Source organism: Ranitomeya imitator, chromosome 8, assembly GCF_032444005.1.
Source record: "Ranitomeya imitator isolate aRanImi1 chromosome 8, aRanImi1.pri, whole genome shotgun sequence".
In the NCBI taxonomy this organism is placed as follows: domain Eukaryota; kingdom Metazoa; phylum Chordata; class Amphibia; order Anura; family Dendrobatidae; genus Ranitomeya; species Ranitomeya imitator.
In genome coordinates this window covers 30,711,423-30,729,787 of record NC_091289.1, presented here as the reverse complement: position 1 = coordinate 30,729,787, position 18,365 = coordinate 30,711,423, and the positions used below count along the sequence as shown (strand labels likewise).

Genomic DNA, 18,365 nt, shown 5'->3' with positions numbered 1-18,365 from the left:
AGGTAGTCATATGACCACAAGTATCAGGTAGTCATATGACCACAAGTATCTGGGAGTCATATGACCACAAGTATCAGGCAGTCATATGACCACAAGTATCAGGCAGTCATATGACCACAAGTATCTGGCAGTCATATGACCACAAGTATCAAGCAGTCATATGACCACAAGTATCAGGTAGTCATGTGAACACAAGTATCAGGCAGTCATGTGACCACAACAGTATCAGGCAGTCATATGACCACAAGTATCAGGCAGTCATATGACCACAAGTATCAGGCAGTCATATGACCACAAGTATCAGGTAGTCATATGACCACAAGTATCAGGTAGTCATATGACCACAAGTATCAGGCAGTCATATGACCACAAGTATCAGGCAGTCATATGACCACAAGTATCAGGCAGTCATGTGACCACAACAGTATCAGGTAGTCATATGACGACAAGTATCAGGCAGTCATATGACCTCAAGTATCAGGCAGTCATATGACCTCAAGTATCAGGCAGTCATATGACCTCAAGTATCAGGTAGTCATATGACCACAAGTATCTGGCAGTCATATGACCACAAGTATCAGGCAGTCATGTGACCACAAGTATCAGGCAGTCATGTGACCACAACAGTATCAGGTAGTCATATGACCTCAAGTATCAGGCAGTCATGTGACCACAACAGTATCAGGCAGTCATATGACCTCAAGTATCAGGTAGTCATATGACCACAAGTATCAGACAGTCATATGACCTCAAGTATCAGGCAGTCATATGACCTCAAGTATCAGGCAGTCATATGACCTCAAGTATCAGGCAGTCATATGACCACAAGTATCAGGTAGTCATATGACCGCAAGTATCAGGTAGTCATATGACCACAAGTAACAGGTAGTCATATGACCACAAGTATCAGGTAGTCATATGACCACAAGTATCAGGCAGTCATATGACCACAAGTATCAGGCAGTCATATGACCACAAGTATCAGGCAGTCATATGACTACAAGTATCAGGCAGTCATGTGACCACAAGTATCAGGTAGTCATGTGACCACAAGTATCAGGCAGTCATGTGACCACAACAGTATCAGGTAGTCATATGACCACAAGTATCAGGTAGTCATATGACCACAAGTATCAGGCAGTCATATGACCACAAGTATCAGGCAGTCATATGACCACAAGTATCAGGTAGTCATATGACCACAAGTATCAGGCAGTCATAAGACAAGTATCAGGCAGTCATATGACCACAAGTATCAGGCAGTCATATGACCACAAGTATCAGGCAGTCATATGACCTCAAGTATCAGGCAGTCATATGACCAGAAGTATCAGGCAGTCATATGACCTCAAGTATCAGGCAGTCATATGACCACAAGTATCAGGCAGTCATATGACTACAAGTATCAGGTAGTCATATGACCACAAGTATCAGGCAGTCATATGACCACAAGTATCAGGTAGTCATATGACCACAAGTATCAGGCAGTCATAAGACAAGTATCAGGCAGTCATATGACCACAAGTATCAGGCAGTCATATGACCACAAGTATCAGGCAGTCATATGACCTCAAGTATCAGGCAGTCATATGACCACAAGTATCAGGCAGTCATATGACCTCAAGTATCAGGTAGTCATATGACCACAAGTATCAGGCAGTCATATGACCACAAGTATCAGGCAGTCATATGACCTCAAGTATCAGGTAGTCATATGACCACAAGTATCAGGCAGTCATAAGACAAGTATCAGGCAGTCATATGACCACAAGTATCAGGCAGTCATATGACCTCAAGTATCAGGCAGTCATATGACCACAAGTATCAGGCAGTCATATGACTACAAGTATCAGGTAGTCATATGACCACAAGTATCAGGCAGTCATATGACCACAAGTATCAGGTAGTCATATGACCACAAGTATCAGGTAGTCATATGACCACAAGTATCAGGCAGTCATAAGACAAGTATCAGGCAGTCATATGACCACAAGTATCAGGCAGTCATATGACCACAAGTATCAGGCAGTCATATGACCTCAAGTATCAGGCAGTCATATGACCACAAGTATCAGGCAGTCATATGACCTCAAGTATCAGGCAGTCATATGACCACAAGTATCAGGCAGTCATATGACTACAAGTATCAGGCAGTCATATGACCTCAAGTATCAGGCAGTCATATGACCACAAGTATCAGGCAGTCATATGACCACAAGTATCAGGCAGTCATATGACCACAAGTATCAGGCAGTCATATGACCACAAGTATCAGGCAGTCATATGACCTCAAGTATCAGGCAGTCATATGACCACAAGTATCAGGCAGTCATATGACCACAAGTATCAGGCAGTCATATGACCTCAAGTATCAGGCAGTCATATGACCACAAGTATCAGGCAGTCATATGACCACAAGTATCAGGCAGTCATATGACCACAAGTATCAGGCAGTCATATGACCACAAGTATCAGGTAGTCATATGACCACAAGTATCAGGCAGTCATAAGACAAGTATCAGGCAGTCATATGACCACAAGTATCAGGCAGTCATATGACCACAAGTATCAGGCAGTCATATGACCTCAAGTATCAGGCAGTCATATGACCACAAGTATCAGGCAGTCATATGACCTCAAGTATCAGGCAGTCATATGACCACAAGTATCAGGCAGTCATATGACCACAAGTATCAGGTAGTCATATGACCACAAGTATCAGGCAGTCATATGACCACAAGTATCAGGTAGTCATATGACCACAAGTATCAGGCAGTCATATGACCTCAAGTATCAGGCAGTCATAAGACAAGTATCAGGCAGTCATATGACCACAAGTATCAGGCAGTCATATGACCACAAGTATCAGGCAGTCATATGACCTCAAGTATCAGGCAGTCATATGACCACAAGTATCAGGCAGTCATATGACCTCAAGTATCAGGCAGTCATATGACCTCAAGTATCAGGCAGTCATATGACCACAAGTATCAGGTAGTCATATGACCTCAAGTATCAGGCAGTCATATGACCACAAGTATCAGGTAGTCATATGACCACAAGTATCAGGCAGTCATAAGACAAGTATCAGGCAGTCATATGACCTCAAGTATCAGGCAGTCATATGACCTCAAGTATCAGGCAGTCATATGACCACAAGTATCAGGCAGTCATATGACCTCAAGTATCAGGCAGTCATATGACCTCAAGTATCAGGCAGTCATATGACCTCAAGTATCAGGCAGTCATATGACCACAAGTATCAGGCAGTCATATGACCTCAAGTATCAGGCAGTCATATGACCTCAAGTATCAGGCAGTCATATGACCACAAGTATCAGGTAGTCATATGACCTCAAGTATCAGGCAGTCATATGACCACAAGTATCAGGCAGTCATATGACCACAAGTATCAGGTAGTCATGTGACCACAAGTATCAGGCAGTCATATGACCACAACAGTATCAGGCAGTCGTGACCACAAGTATCAGGCAGTCATATGACCTCAAGTATCAGGTAGTCATATGACCACAAGTATCAGGTAGTCATATGACCACAAGTATCAGGCAGTCATATGACCACAAGTATCAGGTAGTCATATGACCACAAGTATCAGGCAGTCATATGACCACAAGTATCAGGCAGTCATATGACCTCAAGTATTAGGCAGTCATATGACCTCAAGTATCAGGTAGTCATATGACCACAAGTATCAGGTAGTCATATGACCACAAGTATCAGGCAGTCATATGACCACAAGTATCAGGTAGTCATATGACCACAAGTATCAGGTAGTCATATGACCACAAGTATCAGGTAGTCATATGACCTCAAGTATCAGGCAGTCATATGACCACAAGTATCAGGTAGTCATATGACCACAAGTATCAGGCAGTCATAAGACAAGTATCAGGCAGTCATATGACCACAAGTATCAGGCAGTGATATGACCACAAGTATCAGGCAGTCATATGACCTCAAGTATCAGGCAGTCATATGACCACAAGTATCAGGCAGTCATATGACCTCAAGTATCAGGTAGTCATATGACCACAAGTATCAGGTAGTCATATGACCACAAGTATCAGGCAGTCATATGACCACAAGTATCAGGCAGTCATATGACCACAAGTATCAGGTAGTCATATGACCTCAAGTATCAGGCAGTCATATGACCACAACAGTATCAGGTAGTCATATGACCTCAAGTATCAGGCAGTCATATGACCACAAGTATCAGGCAGTGATATGACCACAAGTATCAGGTAGTCATATGACCACAAGTATCAGGCAATCATATGACCACAAGTATCAGGCAGTCATATGACCACAAGTATCAGGCAGTCATATGACCACAAGTATCAGGCAGTCATATGACCACAAGTATCAGGCAGTCATATGACCTCAAGTATCAGGCAGTCATATGACCACAAGTATCAGGTAGTCATATGACCACAAGTATCAGGCAGTCATATGACCTCAAGTATCAGGCAGTCATATGACCTCAAGTATCAGGCAGTCATGTGACCACAAGTATCAGGCAGTCATGTGACCTCAAGTATCAGGCAGTCATGTGACCACAAGTATCAGGTAGTCATATGACCACAAGTATCAGGCAGTGATATGACCACAAGTATCAGGCAGTCATATGACCACAAGTATCAGGCAGTCATGTGACCACAAGTATCAGGCAGTCATGTGACCTCAAGTATCAGGCAGTCATATGACCACAAGTATCAGGTAGTCATATGACCACAAGTATCAGGCAGTGATATGACCACAAGTATCAGGCAGTCATATGACCACAAGTATCAGGCAGTCATATGACCTCAAGTATCAGGCAGTCATATGACCTCAAGTATCAGGCAGTCATGTGACCACAAGTATCAGGCAGTCATGTGACCTCAAGTATCAGGCAGTCATGTGACCACAAGTATCAGGTAGTCATATGACCACAAGTATCAGGCAGTGATATGACCACAAGTATCAGGCAGTCATATGACCACAAGTATCAGGCAGTCATATGACCTCAAGTATCAGGCAGTCATATGACCTCAAGTATCAGGCAGTCATGTGACCACAAGTATCAGGCAGTCATGTGACCTCAAGTATCAGGCAGTCATATGACCACAAGTATCAGGTAGTCATATGACCACAAGTATCAGGCAGTGATATGACCACAAGTATCAGGTAGTCATATGACCACAAGTATCAGGCAGTCATGTGACCTCAAGTATCAGGCAGTCATATGACCACAAGTATCAGGTAGTCATATGACCACAAGTATCAGGCAGTCATATGACCACAAGTATCAGGCAGTGATATGACCACAAGTATCAGGTAGTCATATGACCACAAGTATCAGGCAGTCGTATGACCACAAGTATCAGGCAGTCGTATGACCACAAGTATCAGGCAGTCGTATGACCACAAGTATCAGGCAGTCGTATGACCACAAGTATCAGGCAGTCATGTGACCACAAGTATCAGGCAGTCATGTGACCACAAGTATCAGGCAGTCATGTGACCACAAGTATCAGGCAGTCATGTGACCACAAGTATCAGGCAGTCATGTGACCACAAGTATCAGGCAGTCGTATGACCACAAGTATCAGGCAGTCATATGATCACAAGTATCAGGCAGTCGTATGACCACAAGTATCAGGCAGTCGTATGACCACAAGTATCAGGCAGTCATATGACCACAAGTATCAGGCAGTCATATGACCTCAAGTATCAGGCAGTCATATGACCACAAGTATCAGGCAGTCATGTGACCACAAGTATCAGGCAGTCATGTGACCACAAGTATCAGGCAGTCATGTGACCACAAGTATCAGGCAGTCATGTGACCACAAGTATCAGGCAGTCATGTGACCACAAGTATCAGGTAGTCATGTGACCTCAAGTATCAGGCAGTCATGTGACCACAAGTATCAGGTAGTCATATGACCACAAGTATCAGGCAGTCATATGACCTCAAGTATCAGGCAGTCATATGACCACAAGTATCAGGCAGTCATGTGACCACAAGTATCAGGTAGTCATGTGACCACAAGTATCAGGTAGTCATGTGACCACAAGTATCAGGCAGTCATATGACCACAACAGTATCAGGCAGTCGTGACCACAAGTATCAGGCAGTCATGTGACCACAACAGTATCAGTCTCCCATCTGAGAGGATCGGGCCTAATATGCAAACGCCCCTGGTCAGTGTCACCATAGTGTGATCGGACTCTCCTGGATGAGAGAATCGGAGCGCAGTGTGAGAAGATGGAGATTCAGTGCACGGAAATTGTTGGACTGAACTCCGATGTCATCCAAGTGCAGTCTGATGTTTTCTATGCAATCATTGACTGGCGTGGCCGACTGCGATCTGATTATCGGATCAAACTGGGAGATGCTGTGATTTATTTTGCCTGGGACCGGGGTAAAAATTGGACATGAGCACAGCCCCATAGACTAACATTATTCCGAGTGCGATTTGATGTTTTTTTTAGGAACACGCTTGGACGGTGGTGTGAGCGATCGCTGAGGCCACACGGTAACGCTGACTGCAGCACAGGTGACGTAGCAAAGGACGTGAATGGGGCCGCATCGTGACCCCCATGTACCACCACAAGTCACCAAAAATCCATGTGGTCACCCGCTTGTCGTCATACCATGGGGGGCACAAGAAGACCCCATCGCTTACACTACCCTGCCATGTAGCTGCGGCACGGCGCCATCTTTCCTGGACAAAGTCGTCGTGTAGCTTCCGCCGTACGATGCCAAATTTGCAAGCGCCCAAACCCAAGCCTGCGGAATATTTGGCGCCTCGCGGTTGTAGCACGTTGCGCGCTGCTATACGACCACATCCGCTATCACCATGTATCTGCCCTGGGGGATCATTTTAGAGTCGCAAATTTGGGTGTAAAAAGAAATTTAAAAAAGCCTCCAAGGTACAAATGACTGACATTGGAGACTATGATGATAACGTCGTGTGTGATTTGCGACCAAACGATCATTACATGCGATTTTACAATACGACCACAGAGGCGTCCAACTGAATGATTCATCAGTTATGAAGTGGTTACTAAGGCATGCAAAAAAAAGCGGTAATGTGAGCCATGGCGAGGCCGTCACCGCTGCCCCTGTACCGGGGCTGTACCGGGGCCACCCCGGGTCACTGCCCCCCGGTCACTACCGGCGGAAACTACAGCCCCGCCCACTACTTCTCTCTTTGACAGTTTCTAGTGGGCGTGGACAAACAAGGGATGGGCGCCAACGCTGATTGGCTGGTGACGATCCCCATGTCCCGCCCCTCGCTCTCCCCGCCCGTTGCTGTGGTGACGCAGTAGGCCGGCTGCTGTGCGGCTCTGCGGGGAGGTCGCTTCTGTTCAACATGGCGGCGCGGGAGGAAGGGGAACGCGGCGGGGCTGTGCTCCAATAACCGCCGGATTCTGTCACCGGAACCGAGAATATTCCCACTGCGGAGCGCTGGGAGATAGAAGCGGCTCCACTTCCGGCCGAAGAACTTAACTTTACGTCAGCCGTGCTTTACGGCACATTCTCGGTGCTCACGTAATTCCTTCCCGGGCCCCTGGTGTTCTGCAGCGAGTGGGGACATTTCGGGCCTCTCGCCGGGGGGCAGGGCCGTCTCCCAGCTGGTGTCGGTGCGGAGGATGCCGCCCGGTCCGCAGCCTCTCTGCCCCCACCTGTCAGAGTATGGCAGCCGCTGGATGTGATCTGCTGTAGCCGCCGGGAGCTCCGGGGCCCTCACCGCGGCCTCAGCTGGTGCACGCTCTGGATGTGGGCACGTTGCTGGCGATGGATTAGGGGGTCTTCTATGGGACCAGTATGGGGCAGTGGAGCTGGGAGGATAGTGTACAGACTGCGCCCCTCTGAGCCTCGATGTCTTAGGATTTGGTGAGAATTCTCTCCGCAGACGTCCGGGGGTCTCCAGCCGCTGGTGCTCTGGATTAGGAAGATTTTCTTTTCCCCCCTTTTCCTTTATTATCGTCCAGATGCCTTCAGCCTTTGCGATCTTCACCTGCCGTCCGAATTCCCACCCTTTCCAGGAGCGCCATGTCTACCTGGACGAACCGGTCAAGATCGGGCGCTCGGTGGCCCGCTGCCGGCCGGCGCAGAACAATGCCACCTTCGACTGCAAGGTGCTGTCCAGGAATCATGCGCTGGTCTGGTTCGATCACAAGACTGGCAAGGTAAATGAATGGATCCGGATCCGCTCTGGGGGGCTTGTGAGGGGCGCTCACTATTCTGGAGGGCTCGTGAGGGGCGCTCGCTCTGTTCTGGAGGGCTCGTGAGGGGCGCTCGCTCTGTTCTGGAGGGCTCGTGAGGGGCGCTCGCTCTGTTCTGGAGGGCTCGTGAGGGGCGCTCGCTCTGTTCTGGAGGGCTCGTGAGGGGCGCTCGCTCTGTTCTGGAGGGCTCGTGAGGGGCGCTCGCTCTGTTCTGGAGGGCTCGTGAGGGGCGCTCGCTCTGTTCTGGAGGGCTCGTGAGGGGCGCTCGCTCTGTTCTGGAGGGCTCGTGAGGGGCGCTCGCTCTGTTCTGGAGGGCTCGTGAGGGGCGCTCGCTCTGTTCTGGAGGGCTCGTGAGGGGCGCTCGCTCTGTTCTGGAGGGCTCGTGAGGGGCGCTCGCTCTGTTCTGGAGGGCTCGTGAGGGGCGCTCGCTCTGTTCTGGAGGGCTCGTGAGGGGCGCTCGCTCTGTTCTGGAGGGCTCGTGAGGGGCGCTCGCTCTGTTCTGGAGGGCTCGTGACCGGCGCTCGCTCTGTTCTGGAGGGCTCGTGACCGGCGCTCGCTCTGTTCTGGAGGGCTCGTGACCGGCGCTCGCTCTGTTCTGGAGGGCTCGTGACCGGCGCTCGCTCTGTTCTGGAGGGCTCGTGACCGGCGCTCGCTCTGTTCTGGAGGGCTCGTGACCGGCGCTCGCTCTGTTCTGGAGGGCTCGTGACCGGCGCTCGCTCTGTTCTGGAGGGCTCGTGACCGGCGCTCGCTCTGTTCTGGAGGGCTCGTGACCGGCGCTCGCTCTGTTCTGGAGGGCTCGTGACCGGCGCTCGCTCTGTTCTGGAGGGCTCGTGACCGGCGCTCGCTCTGTTCTGGAGGGCTCGTGACCGGCGCTCGCTCTGTTCTGGAGGGCTCGTGACCGGCGCTCGCTCTGTTCTGGAGGGCTCGTGACCGGCGCTCGCTCTGTTCTGGAGGGCTCGTGACCGGCGCTCGCTCTGTTCTGGAGGGCTCGTGACCGGCGCTCGCTCTGTTCTGGAGGGCTCGTGACCGGCGCTCGCTCTGTTCTGGAGGGCTCGTGACCGGCGCTCGCTCTGTTCTGGAGGGCTCGTGACCGGCGCTCGCTCTGTTCTGGAGGGCTCGTGACCGGCGCTCGCTCTGTTCTGGAGGGCTCGTGACCGGCGCTCGCTCTGTTCTGGAGGGCTCGTGACCGGCGCTCGCTCTGTTCTGGAGGGCTCGTGACCGGCGCTCGCTCTGTTCTGGAGGGCTCGTGACCGGCGCTCGCTCTGTTCTGGAGGGCTCGTGACCGGCGCTCGCTCTGTTCTGGAGGGCTCGTGACCGGCGCTCGCTCTGTTCTGGAGGGCTCGTGACCGGCGCTCGCGCTGCTCTGGAGGGCTCGTGGGTGGGCTCTCGCGCTGCTCTGGAGGGCTCGTGGGTGGGCGCTCGCGCTGCTCTGGAGGGCTCGTGGGTGGGCGCTCGCGCTGCTCTGGAGGGCTCGTGGGGGGCGTTTGCGCTGTTCTGGGGGTCTTTTGAGCGGCGCTCACGTGCTTCTGGAGGCGGAGGTCAGGGACGCTTTACTCTCCTCCGCAAGGAAGGGATTGGGCTTTCTTAAAATGGAAATGTATGTACATTTGTGATGGTATAGACTTACACATCCAGCTGCTCCCACCCGAAGGCTTTGTGTATAAATAGTGGGGGGCATGCATTAATGTTGTCTGACCTAGTGGGGGCTTTCTTGCCCAACCTGGAATTTACATATTGGTGTTATGCCTGGAGAGGACATGGTGGCCGGCATATACGAATGGCCAACGTCTTGCATTAATTGTGGCATGTATCGTGGATATAGGGCACCATGTATTGATGTTATGGAACGACAAGCGGATGTGGAGCGACGCTATCCGGGGTGATAATAACTGCGGCTGCTATATCAGTGCGATTCTTATTTATAGGTGATTTTATAAGGCTGCGTTCACATCTACATTAATATATCAGCCATAGGAACGGAGAACCGAAAATGTCCGAATGCCAGATCTATCGTGGGACAGACATCCATGGCGCCCCTTGACCTCATAGTGATCAGTTGGCTCCCACGCTATGGTGTCTGTCTTTACTGCTTGTGTAGATGTGGGCAGGGGCTCGAATATTGTGGGGGCGCATGTCGAGAACATTGGCCTCTGTACATAACGATAATGGCATGGGCCAAGAATATTCGTATCGAGGCAAAGTGATCAATTCCGTATTCTGATGACTGAGGCTGGTTTCACACTTGCGTTTCAAAACGCATGCGTTTAAAAAAAAAACGCATGGTGAAAAAACGCATGTAAACGCGTGCAAACGCTGCGTTTTTTTTTACGCATGCGTTTTTGCATGTGAAAAAACGCAGCGTTTTGACGTGTTTACATGCGTTTTTTCATGCGTTTGTGTTTTTTAAACGCATGCAGATAAATGTGTGACAGCTGCCAATCATCAAAATAAAGTAAAAAACCCACTATTAACAGAAAGAGTTAGGGGTAGGGATCCTAACCCTAACCCTAAAGGGATCCTAACCCTAACCCTAAAGGGATCCTAACCCTAACCCTACCCTTAAAGGGATTAGGGGTAGGATCCCTTTATCAATTTTATGGTGTGGGGTGGTTTATCAGTGTGTTTTTTATGTTTTTTTTTTTTTTTAAAAAACGCATGCGTTTTTAACGCATGCACAAAAAAACGCATGCGTTCCCATTGACTCCAATGTGTTTTTTGACCCCAAAAAAACGCATGAAAACGTATTGCGTTTTTTTGTGTCCAAAAAACGCCTCTCAAAAATACTACAAGTTGCATTTTTGAAAATGAACGCATGCAGTAAAAAAAGCATGCGATTGAAAACGCGACCAAACGCGTACACAAAAAAACGCATGCGTTTTCAGTGTTAAATATAGGGGAAAAAAAGCATGCGTTTTTTTGTGCAAAAAACGCTGCAGACAAAAACGCAAGTGTGAAACCACCCTAAGTAGTGAGGGCTCACATGTATGATTGTCACACAGCTGATAGTATAAAAAGTGGGGGGCCTGTACGAATGTCACCAGCCTTCAGTATGGGGGCATGCATGAATGTCACTTGGTCAAGAGTATACGTAGAGGGGGGGCTTGTATGTACAGAATGACTGCTACTCAGGGTAGAGCACAAATGGGGGGCTTGTATGTATGATTGTCTCTTGGCCTAGAGCAGGGGTCCCCAACTCCAGTCCTCAAGGCCCACCAACAGGTCATGTTTTCAGGATTTCCTTTGCATTGCACAGGTGATGCAATTATTACCTGGGCAAGACTAAGGAAATCCTGAAAACATGACATGTTGGTGGGCCTTGAGGACTGGAGTTGGGGACCCCTGGCCTAGAGTACAAATGGGGGACACATGAATTTTATCGGCGCTAGAGTATAAATAGTCATGGATACGTCTGAATGTCGCCTGGCCAAGGGTGCAATTTGTGGGGGGCACATATAAAGTATCACTAGATGTGATTATATGATTATATTGTCTCTTGACCTACAGTATGAATAGTTGGGGTCACAGATAACCAAAACCTTTTCTTCTCTCCTCCATGGGCTCGGCAGAGGTCGGCCGTGTTTTTTACGGATCTGGCAGGAGCTTGATTCTTCAGGTCAAACACATCCTTCTTATTGACCGCTCAGTAATGGCCACTTGTGACAAGCAAGCTGAACTAGGTGGTGACTCAGACCTGCTCTATCTACCAGTGTGTGGGGTGATCCCAGGGTGGACCAACCACCCAAACGAAGAGCGGCCACGGAGATCACACCTGGATGTGACCTGTGGATGATCGGGGTCAGCCTTGTAGTAAATCAGAAGTTCACTGAATCCCGAGGATCATCCTCTATATCCTGATTATTCCAAATCACCTGTTATTTCTGTCTGGTTTCCAATCCAGTTTTTTTGGCAGTGTTCACCTACAGCCATTTAAATGAGCGTTTTATTTTTCAGAGGCGTGCCCAGGGAAGATTTCCTGTTGACAGTCCTGATACTGATCAGACAATATTCATTCTTTTTTTTTTAGCCTCCATTGACTTACCGTATATACGGCAAATACAGTTGTACCAATAGGGTTTAGATTTCCCCCTGATTCACCTCTAGCCACCAGGGAATATGACCTACGGCCTAGGTATTTCTCATTTTATATTTGTAGCTGACGTACGTTACGAGTCCTTGTACTAGTAAGACTCTGTGAGCAATGCTCGGCATGTGTCCGCGTTCTCCAGGAGCGCAATGGTGGATGCCTCGCATACACTGCCCGGAGTGGTGACAGCAGCCCTTTAACCTGCCATCTGCCTGCATAGAAAAAAATTTTACTATTCCATTTTTTTTTTTTTTTTTTCGTTTTTAGCAACTTTTTGTAGATCCTCTCCCCCATCTTCAGGCCTGAGATGAGATTTTCCATGTGTGCTGGTTATTGTTACGGACGTCTTACGATGCCCCTAAACCATAATTGACCTGAAACATCCGACTCTTCTTCGTTATGGTCAGAATTGGCCATTTCGGCTGACCTTTATCTTGTGTATGGAGACAGATTGGCACTAAGAAGGTTGGGAAGGGTCCACAGCAGCTGACCCCCATGGATCAGACAATGGCGGCATATTCCAAAACATCCCCTTTTATTAGTAACAAAGCAATTGTAAACGTTAGTCCACCGTGTGTCTAGCCTATCCCATCTTAAAGTAGAGACCTCAACACTCTCCATCTTTTATACCTTCACAGCCTAAAAAAAAATCCTAAAATCTGCCGTGCTGATTCATGTGAACCTGTAACAGGTTCCTCGGCTCATTCCTGTACAAGAGCCGGAAGTGCAGATCTGCGGCGGGTGATGGGGTCGCTGGAGGCGCTGCCGGAGAAAAAAGGCCTGTTAACAAGAATTTCAGACTTTTTTTTTTTAGCCTAGCTGTGTGTACCCCCTCCTCGTTGTGGCACTACATAGGGAACTGAAACTCGCCTGCTCACAGGTGTTGTGCCACGTCTCCTTTATATGGCAGAAGTTTTATTAGCTGATGACATGTCTCAGCATACAATTAGGTGGAAGTTTCCACTGTGTCTGCCCTGTTCGTAGCATGGAAGAGCGAGGGGCGGACTAGGGATTGTAGGGAAGAGGCCATGAATGTAATATTATGTGATTATTAGTGATTTGTTGCATCCAGTAAGACTCAACAAGCTTTAGGCCTGGTTCAGATAACTGAATTTTTGTTCCATTTGCAGAACATATGCCGCACTAGAGCTGGTTTCACATTTGCGTTTTATTGGGTGCGTTTTGGCGGTAAAAAACGCAAAAAAAAGCATGGTGAAAAAACGCATGTAAACGCGTGCAAACGCTGCGTTTTTTTGATGCATGCGTTTTTGCATGTGGTAAAAAAACGCGGCGTTTTGACGCGTTTACATGCGTTTTTTCATGCGTTTGCGTTTTTTTTAAACGCATGCTGAGAAATGTGTGACAGCTGCCAATCATCAAAATAAAGTAAAAACCCCACTATAAACAGAAATAGTTAGGGTTATGGGTAGGGATCATAACCCTAACCCTACCTCTAACCCTAAGGGATCCTAACCCTACCCCTAACCCTAAAGGGATTATGGGTAGGGTTAGGATCCCTTAGGGTTAGGGGTAGGGTTAGGGTTAGGATCCCTTAGGGGTAGGGTTAGGGTTAGGATCCCTTTATCACCTTTATGTTTGGGGGTGGCATATCAGTGTGTTTTCTGGTTTTTTAATATAAAAACGCATGTGTTTTTAACGCAAAAAAAACGCATGCACAAAAAAAACGCATGCGTCCCCATTGACTCCAATGTATTTTTTGACCCAAAAGAACCGCATGAAAACGCATGCGTTTTTTTGGGTCCAAAAAACGCCTTTCAAAAATACTACAAGTTGCATTTCTGAAAATGAACGCATGCAGTAAAAAAACGCATGCGTTGCAAAACGCGACCAAACGCGTACAAACAAACGCGTACAAACAAACGCATGCATTTTCAATGTTAAATATAGGGGGAAAAATGCATGCGTTTTTTAATAAAAAAACGCTGCAGACAAAAACGCAAGTGTGAAACCACCCTTACCAACTTAAAGGGTTATTGCCATCTGCAAGATCCTATCCCAACATTTAGTAGGTGTAAAAAAAATATTCTCAAATACTTCCAATTAGAAATGTAGTATAGTTCTTCTGATTAGCCATGTCGCTTACCCCATGTGCAGGCATTACAGTAGCTTGGGTATCCATGGTTACGACCACTAACAGCTAGCTAAATGTCACTATATGATAAGATGTAACCACGGATACCTAAGCTACTGCAATGCCCTGCACACAGGGTAAGCAACAGGTTATCAGGAGAACTATACTACATTTTTAATTGGAGGTACAGGTCCTTCTCAAAAAATTAGCATATAGTGTTAAATTTCATTATTTACCATAATGTAATGATTACAATTAAACTTTCATATATTATAGATTCATTATCCACCAACTGAAATTTGTCAGGTCTTTTATTGTTTTAATACTGATGATTTTGGCATACAACTCCTGATAACCCAAAAAACCTGTCTCAATAAATTAGCATATCAAGAATAGGTTCTCTAAACGACCTATTACCCTAATCTTCTGAATCAACTAATTAACTCTAAACACATGCAAAAGATACCTGAGGCTTTTATAAACTCCCTGCCTGGTTCATTACTCAAAACCCCCATCATGGGTAAGACTAGCGACCTGACAGATGTCAAGAAGGCCATCATTGACACCCTCAAGCAAGAGGGTAAGACCCAGAAAGAAATTTCTCAACAAATAGGCTGTTCCCAGAGTGCTGTATCAAGGCACCTCAATGGTAAGTCTGTTGGAAGGAACCAATGTGGCAGAAAACGCTGTACAACGAGAAGAGGAGACCGGACCCTGAGGAAGATTGTGGAGAAGGACCGATTCCAGACCTTGGGGAACCTGAGGAAGCAGTGGACTGAGTCTGGTGTGGAAACATCCAGAGCCACCGTGCACAGGCGTGTGCAGGAAATGGGCTACAGGTGCCGCATTCCCCAGGTAAAGCCACTTTTGAACCATAAACAGCGGCAGAGGCGCCTGACCTGGGCTACAGAGAAGCAGCACTGGACTGTTGCTAAGTGGTCCCAAGTACTTTTTTCTGATGAAAGCAAATTTTGCATGTCATTCGGAAATCAAGGTGCCAGAGTCTGGAGGAAGACTGGGGAGAAGGAAATGCCAAAATGCCTGAAGTCCAGTGTCAAGTACCCACAGTCAGTGATGGTGTGGGGTGCCATGTCAGCTGCTGGTGTTGGTCCACTGTGTTTCATCAAGGGCAGGGTCCATGCAGCTAGCTATCAGGAGATTTTGGAGCACTTCATGCTTCCATCGGCTGAAATGCTTTATGGAGATGAAGATTTCATTTTTCAGCACGACCTGGCACCACTGGTAAATGGTTTACTGACCATGGTATTACTGTGCTCAATTGGCCTGCCAACTCTCCTGACCTGAACCCCATAGAGAATCTGTGGGATATTGTGAAGAGAAAGTTGAGAGACTCAAGACCCAACACTCTGGATGAGCTTAAGGCCGCTATTGAAGCATCCTGGGCCTCCATAACATCTCAGCAGTGTCACAGGCTGATTGCCTCCATGCCACGCCGCATTGAAGCAGTCATTTCTGCCAAAGGATTCCCGACCAAGTATTGAGTGCATAACTGAACATTATTATTTGATGGTTTTTTTGTTTGTTATTAAAAAACACTTTTATTTGATTGGATGGGTGAAATATGCTAATTTATTGAGACAGGTTTTTTGGGTTATCAGGAGTTGTATGCCAAAATCATCAGTATTAAAACAATAAAAGACCTGACAAATTTCAGTTGGTGGATAATGAATCTATAATATATGAAAGTTTAATTGTAATCATTACATTATGGTAAATAATGAAATTTAACACTATATGCTAATTTTTTGAGAAGGACCTGTATTTGCTAATATTATTACACCTTCTGTATATTGGGATAGGATTTTGGACATGGCAATACCCCTTTAAATTGACCAGTTCAGATGACTTTTTGTACACCGTGAAACTGTTGTATGTGGAAAAAAAAGTTACTTACTAACCTCTTCTTCTTTTTTTTTTTTTTTTTTTTTTTTAATAACTTAAAAAAAAAAAGGGTGCCTTATGGACCTTATCCGCTTGCATCCATGTTTTTTGTTAATGTGCCCATGGCATAGATCACATAACAAACTGAATTGGCCATTATATATTTAATTTTTAAAATCTTAAAAAATAAAACTGATGTCAAAATTATAAATATTGATGACGTACGAATGTAAAAGAAGGTGGTACGGGAGACCATGCAGATGAATGGCTATCTCCTCTGAGCCCAGCCCTGTGTGTGGTACCTGTCAGATCACCTGTTCAGTTGTATTAACCCCAAGGAGCCCAGAATGTCCTTTTTCTTCATCAGGTCAGTGTGTATCTGTAGACTTCTCTTTCCTATAGAGAGGTCACCTGAAGTCTTTTTTTTTTTTCTTTTCCAATGGGATGTTTAGGGGCGTTGTAGTGACACACTTCAGATCCTTCCTTCAGGAGTATTTGCTGTGAAATCTTACTGGCCACAGGTAAGTTTCATAAAGGGCATCGCCTCTAGAGGCTGAGACCCTGATTCCAGTGATGTCACTTACTGGTCTGTTTGCTGTCATTTTGATACAATCACGGTTTTCTGTGCTGCATATGTAGCAGAGCTCAGAGCGCTGAGCCCTGTATAACCCCGCCCACATTCTTGATTGGCATCTCTGTGTACACTGTGCATAGGCAGAAAGCTGCCAATCAGTGGTGGAGGTGTGGTTAGACCAGGAGACACAAGACACCTAGACCTGTAGTGAGAATCTCTTGCTGATAAAACACTGATTTTATTGTAACGGCAATGCACAGCCCAGTAACTGACACATCACTGGAATCAGGATCTCTTTCCCTACATCTTGATGCTCTTAGACTTCATAATAATAATCGCCTGGCAGATTCCCTTTAAGAAGGGGTTGTCCAAGTAGTGGATTAACTTTTTCACCTATGTTAAGAACATTACCCCTTAAGGCCACATTCATACGTTGCGTCCTGTCCTGCGGGTTCTCCCGCAGCGGGTTCTCCCGCAGCGGGTTCTCCCGCAGCGGGTTCTCCCGCAGCGGATTTGATAAATCTGCAGGGCAAACCCGCTGCGGTTATCCCTGCAGATTTATCGCGGTTTGTCCTGCGTGTTTTTACCCCTACTATTGATGCTGCATATGCAGCATCAATAGTAATGTTAAAAATAATAAAATAATTATATACTCACCCTCTGACGTCCCGATCTCCTCGGCGCTGCAGGCGGCGGTCCGGTTCCAAAGATGCTGTGCGACCAGGACCTTCGTGACATCATGGTCATGTGACCGCGACGTCACCGCAGGTCCTGGTCGCACAGCAAACCTGAGACCGGACGGCCACGTGCAGTTCTGAGACTTCAGAGGGTGAGTATATCATGATTTTTTTAATGTTAATTTTTTTTTTTTTGCTCAAATATGGTTCCCGGGGCCTGGAGGAGAGTCTCCTCTCCTCCACCCTGGGTATAACCCGCACATTATCCGCATTACTTCCCGCATGGTGGGCACAGCCACATGCGGGAAGTAAGCGGATCAATGCATTTCTATGGGTGCAGAATCGCTGCGATTCTGCACAAAGAAGTGACATGCTCCTTCTTTTTTTCCGCAGCAATTCAGTGCGGTTTTTTTCGGGATTTTCCGCAATGTGGGCACATCGGTTTTTGTTTTCCATAGTGTAACATTGTACTGTTCCCTGCATGGAAAACAGCTGCGGACCCGCAGCGGCAAAATCACGGTGGATCCGCAGTAAAAACCGCATAGTGTGAACATACCCTAAAGCACGTTCACACCCAAAAAATGCTACAGAATAGGGCAACATTTCTATCCAATTCTGCAGGATAAATTGACTTTAATTCCGTGGCGTCGCTGAGGTTCTTCTTTGCGGCGTGTATGTGACATTTTGTGAGTTCTCATCTCTCGTTGTGTCCCGATTGATTACAATATGAATACCAAGAAGCTGAGTTCAGCTCCACTTTCATTCTCCGGTGATGGAGTCTATAAATGATGACTG

At 47.1% G+C, this 18,365-nt stretch overlaps 1 protein-coding gene across 7 annotated transcripts in view; it reads left to right on the top strand.

Moving 5' to 3' along the window:
- The first annotated feature begins 7,248 nt into the window (after nucleotides 1-7,248).
- The window catches only part of SLMAP (sarcolemma associated protein), a 105,810-nt gene continuing 94,693 nt past the window's right edge, over nucleotides 7,249-18,365 (top strand). For 3 of the 7 annotated variants that reach the window (XM_069736670.1, XM_069736669.1, XM_069736665.1), the window contains exon 1: nucleotides 7,366-8,205. In XM_069736670.1, the coding sequence (XP_069592771.1) occupies nucleotides 8,008-8,205 (198 nt within the window). In that variant the 5' untranslated portion in view covers nucleotides 7,366-8,007. Of the gene's footprint in view, nucleotides 8,206-18,365 lie in introns of all 7 variants that reach the window. The other 4 variants (XM_069736671.1, XM_069736667.1, XM_069736668.1 and 1 more) reach the window with 3 other exon arrangements.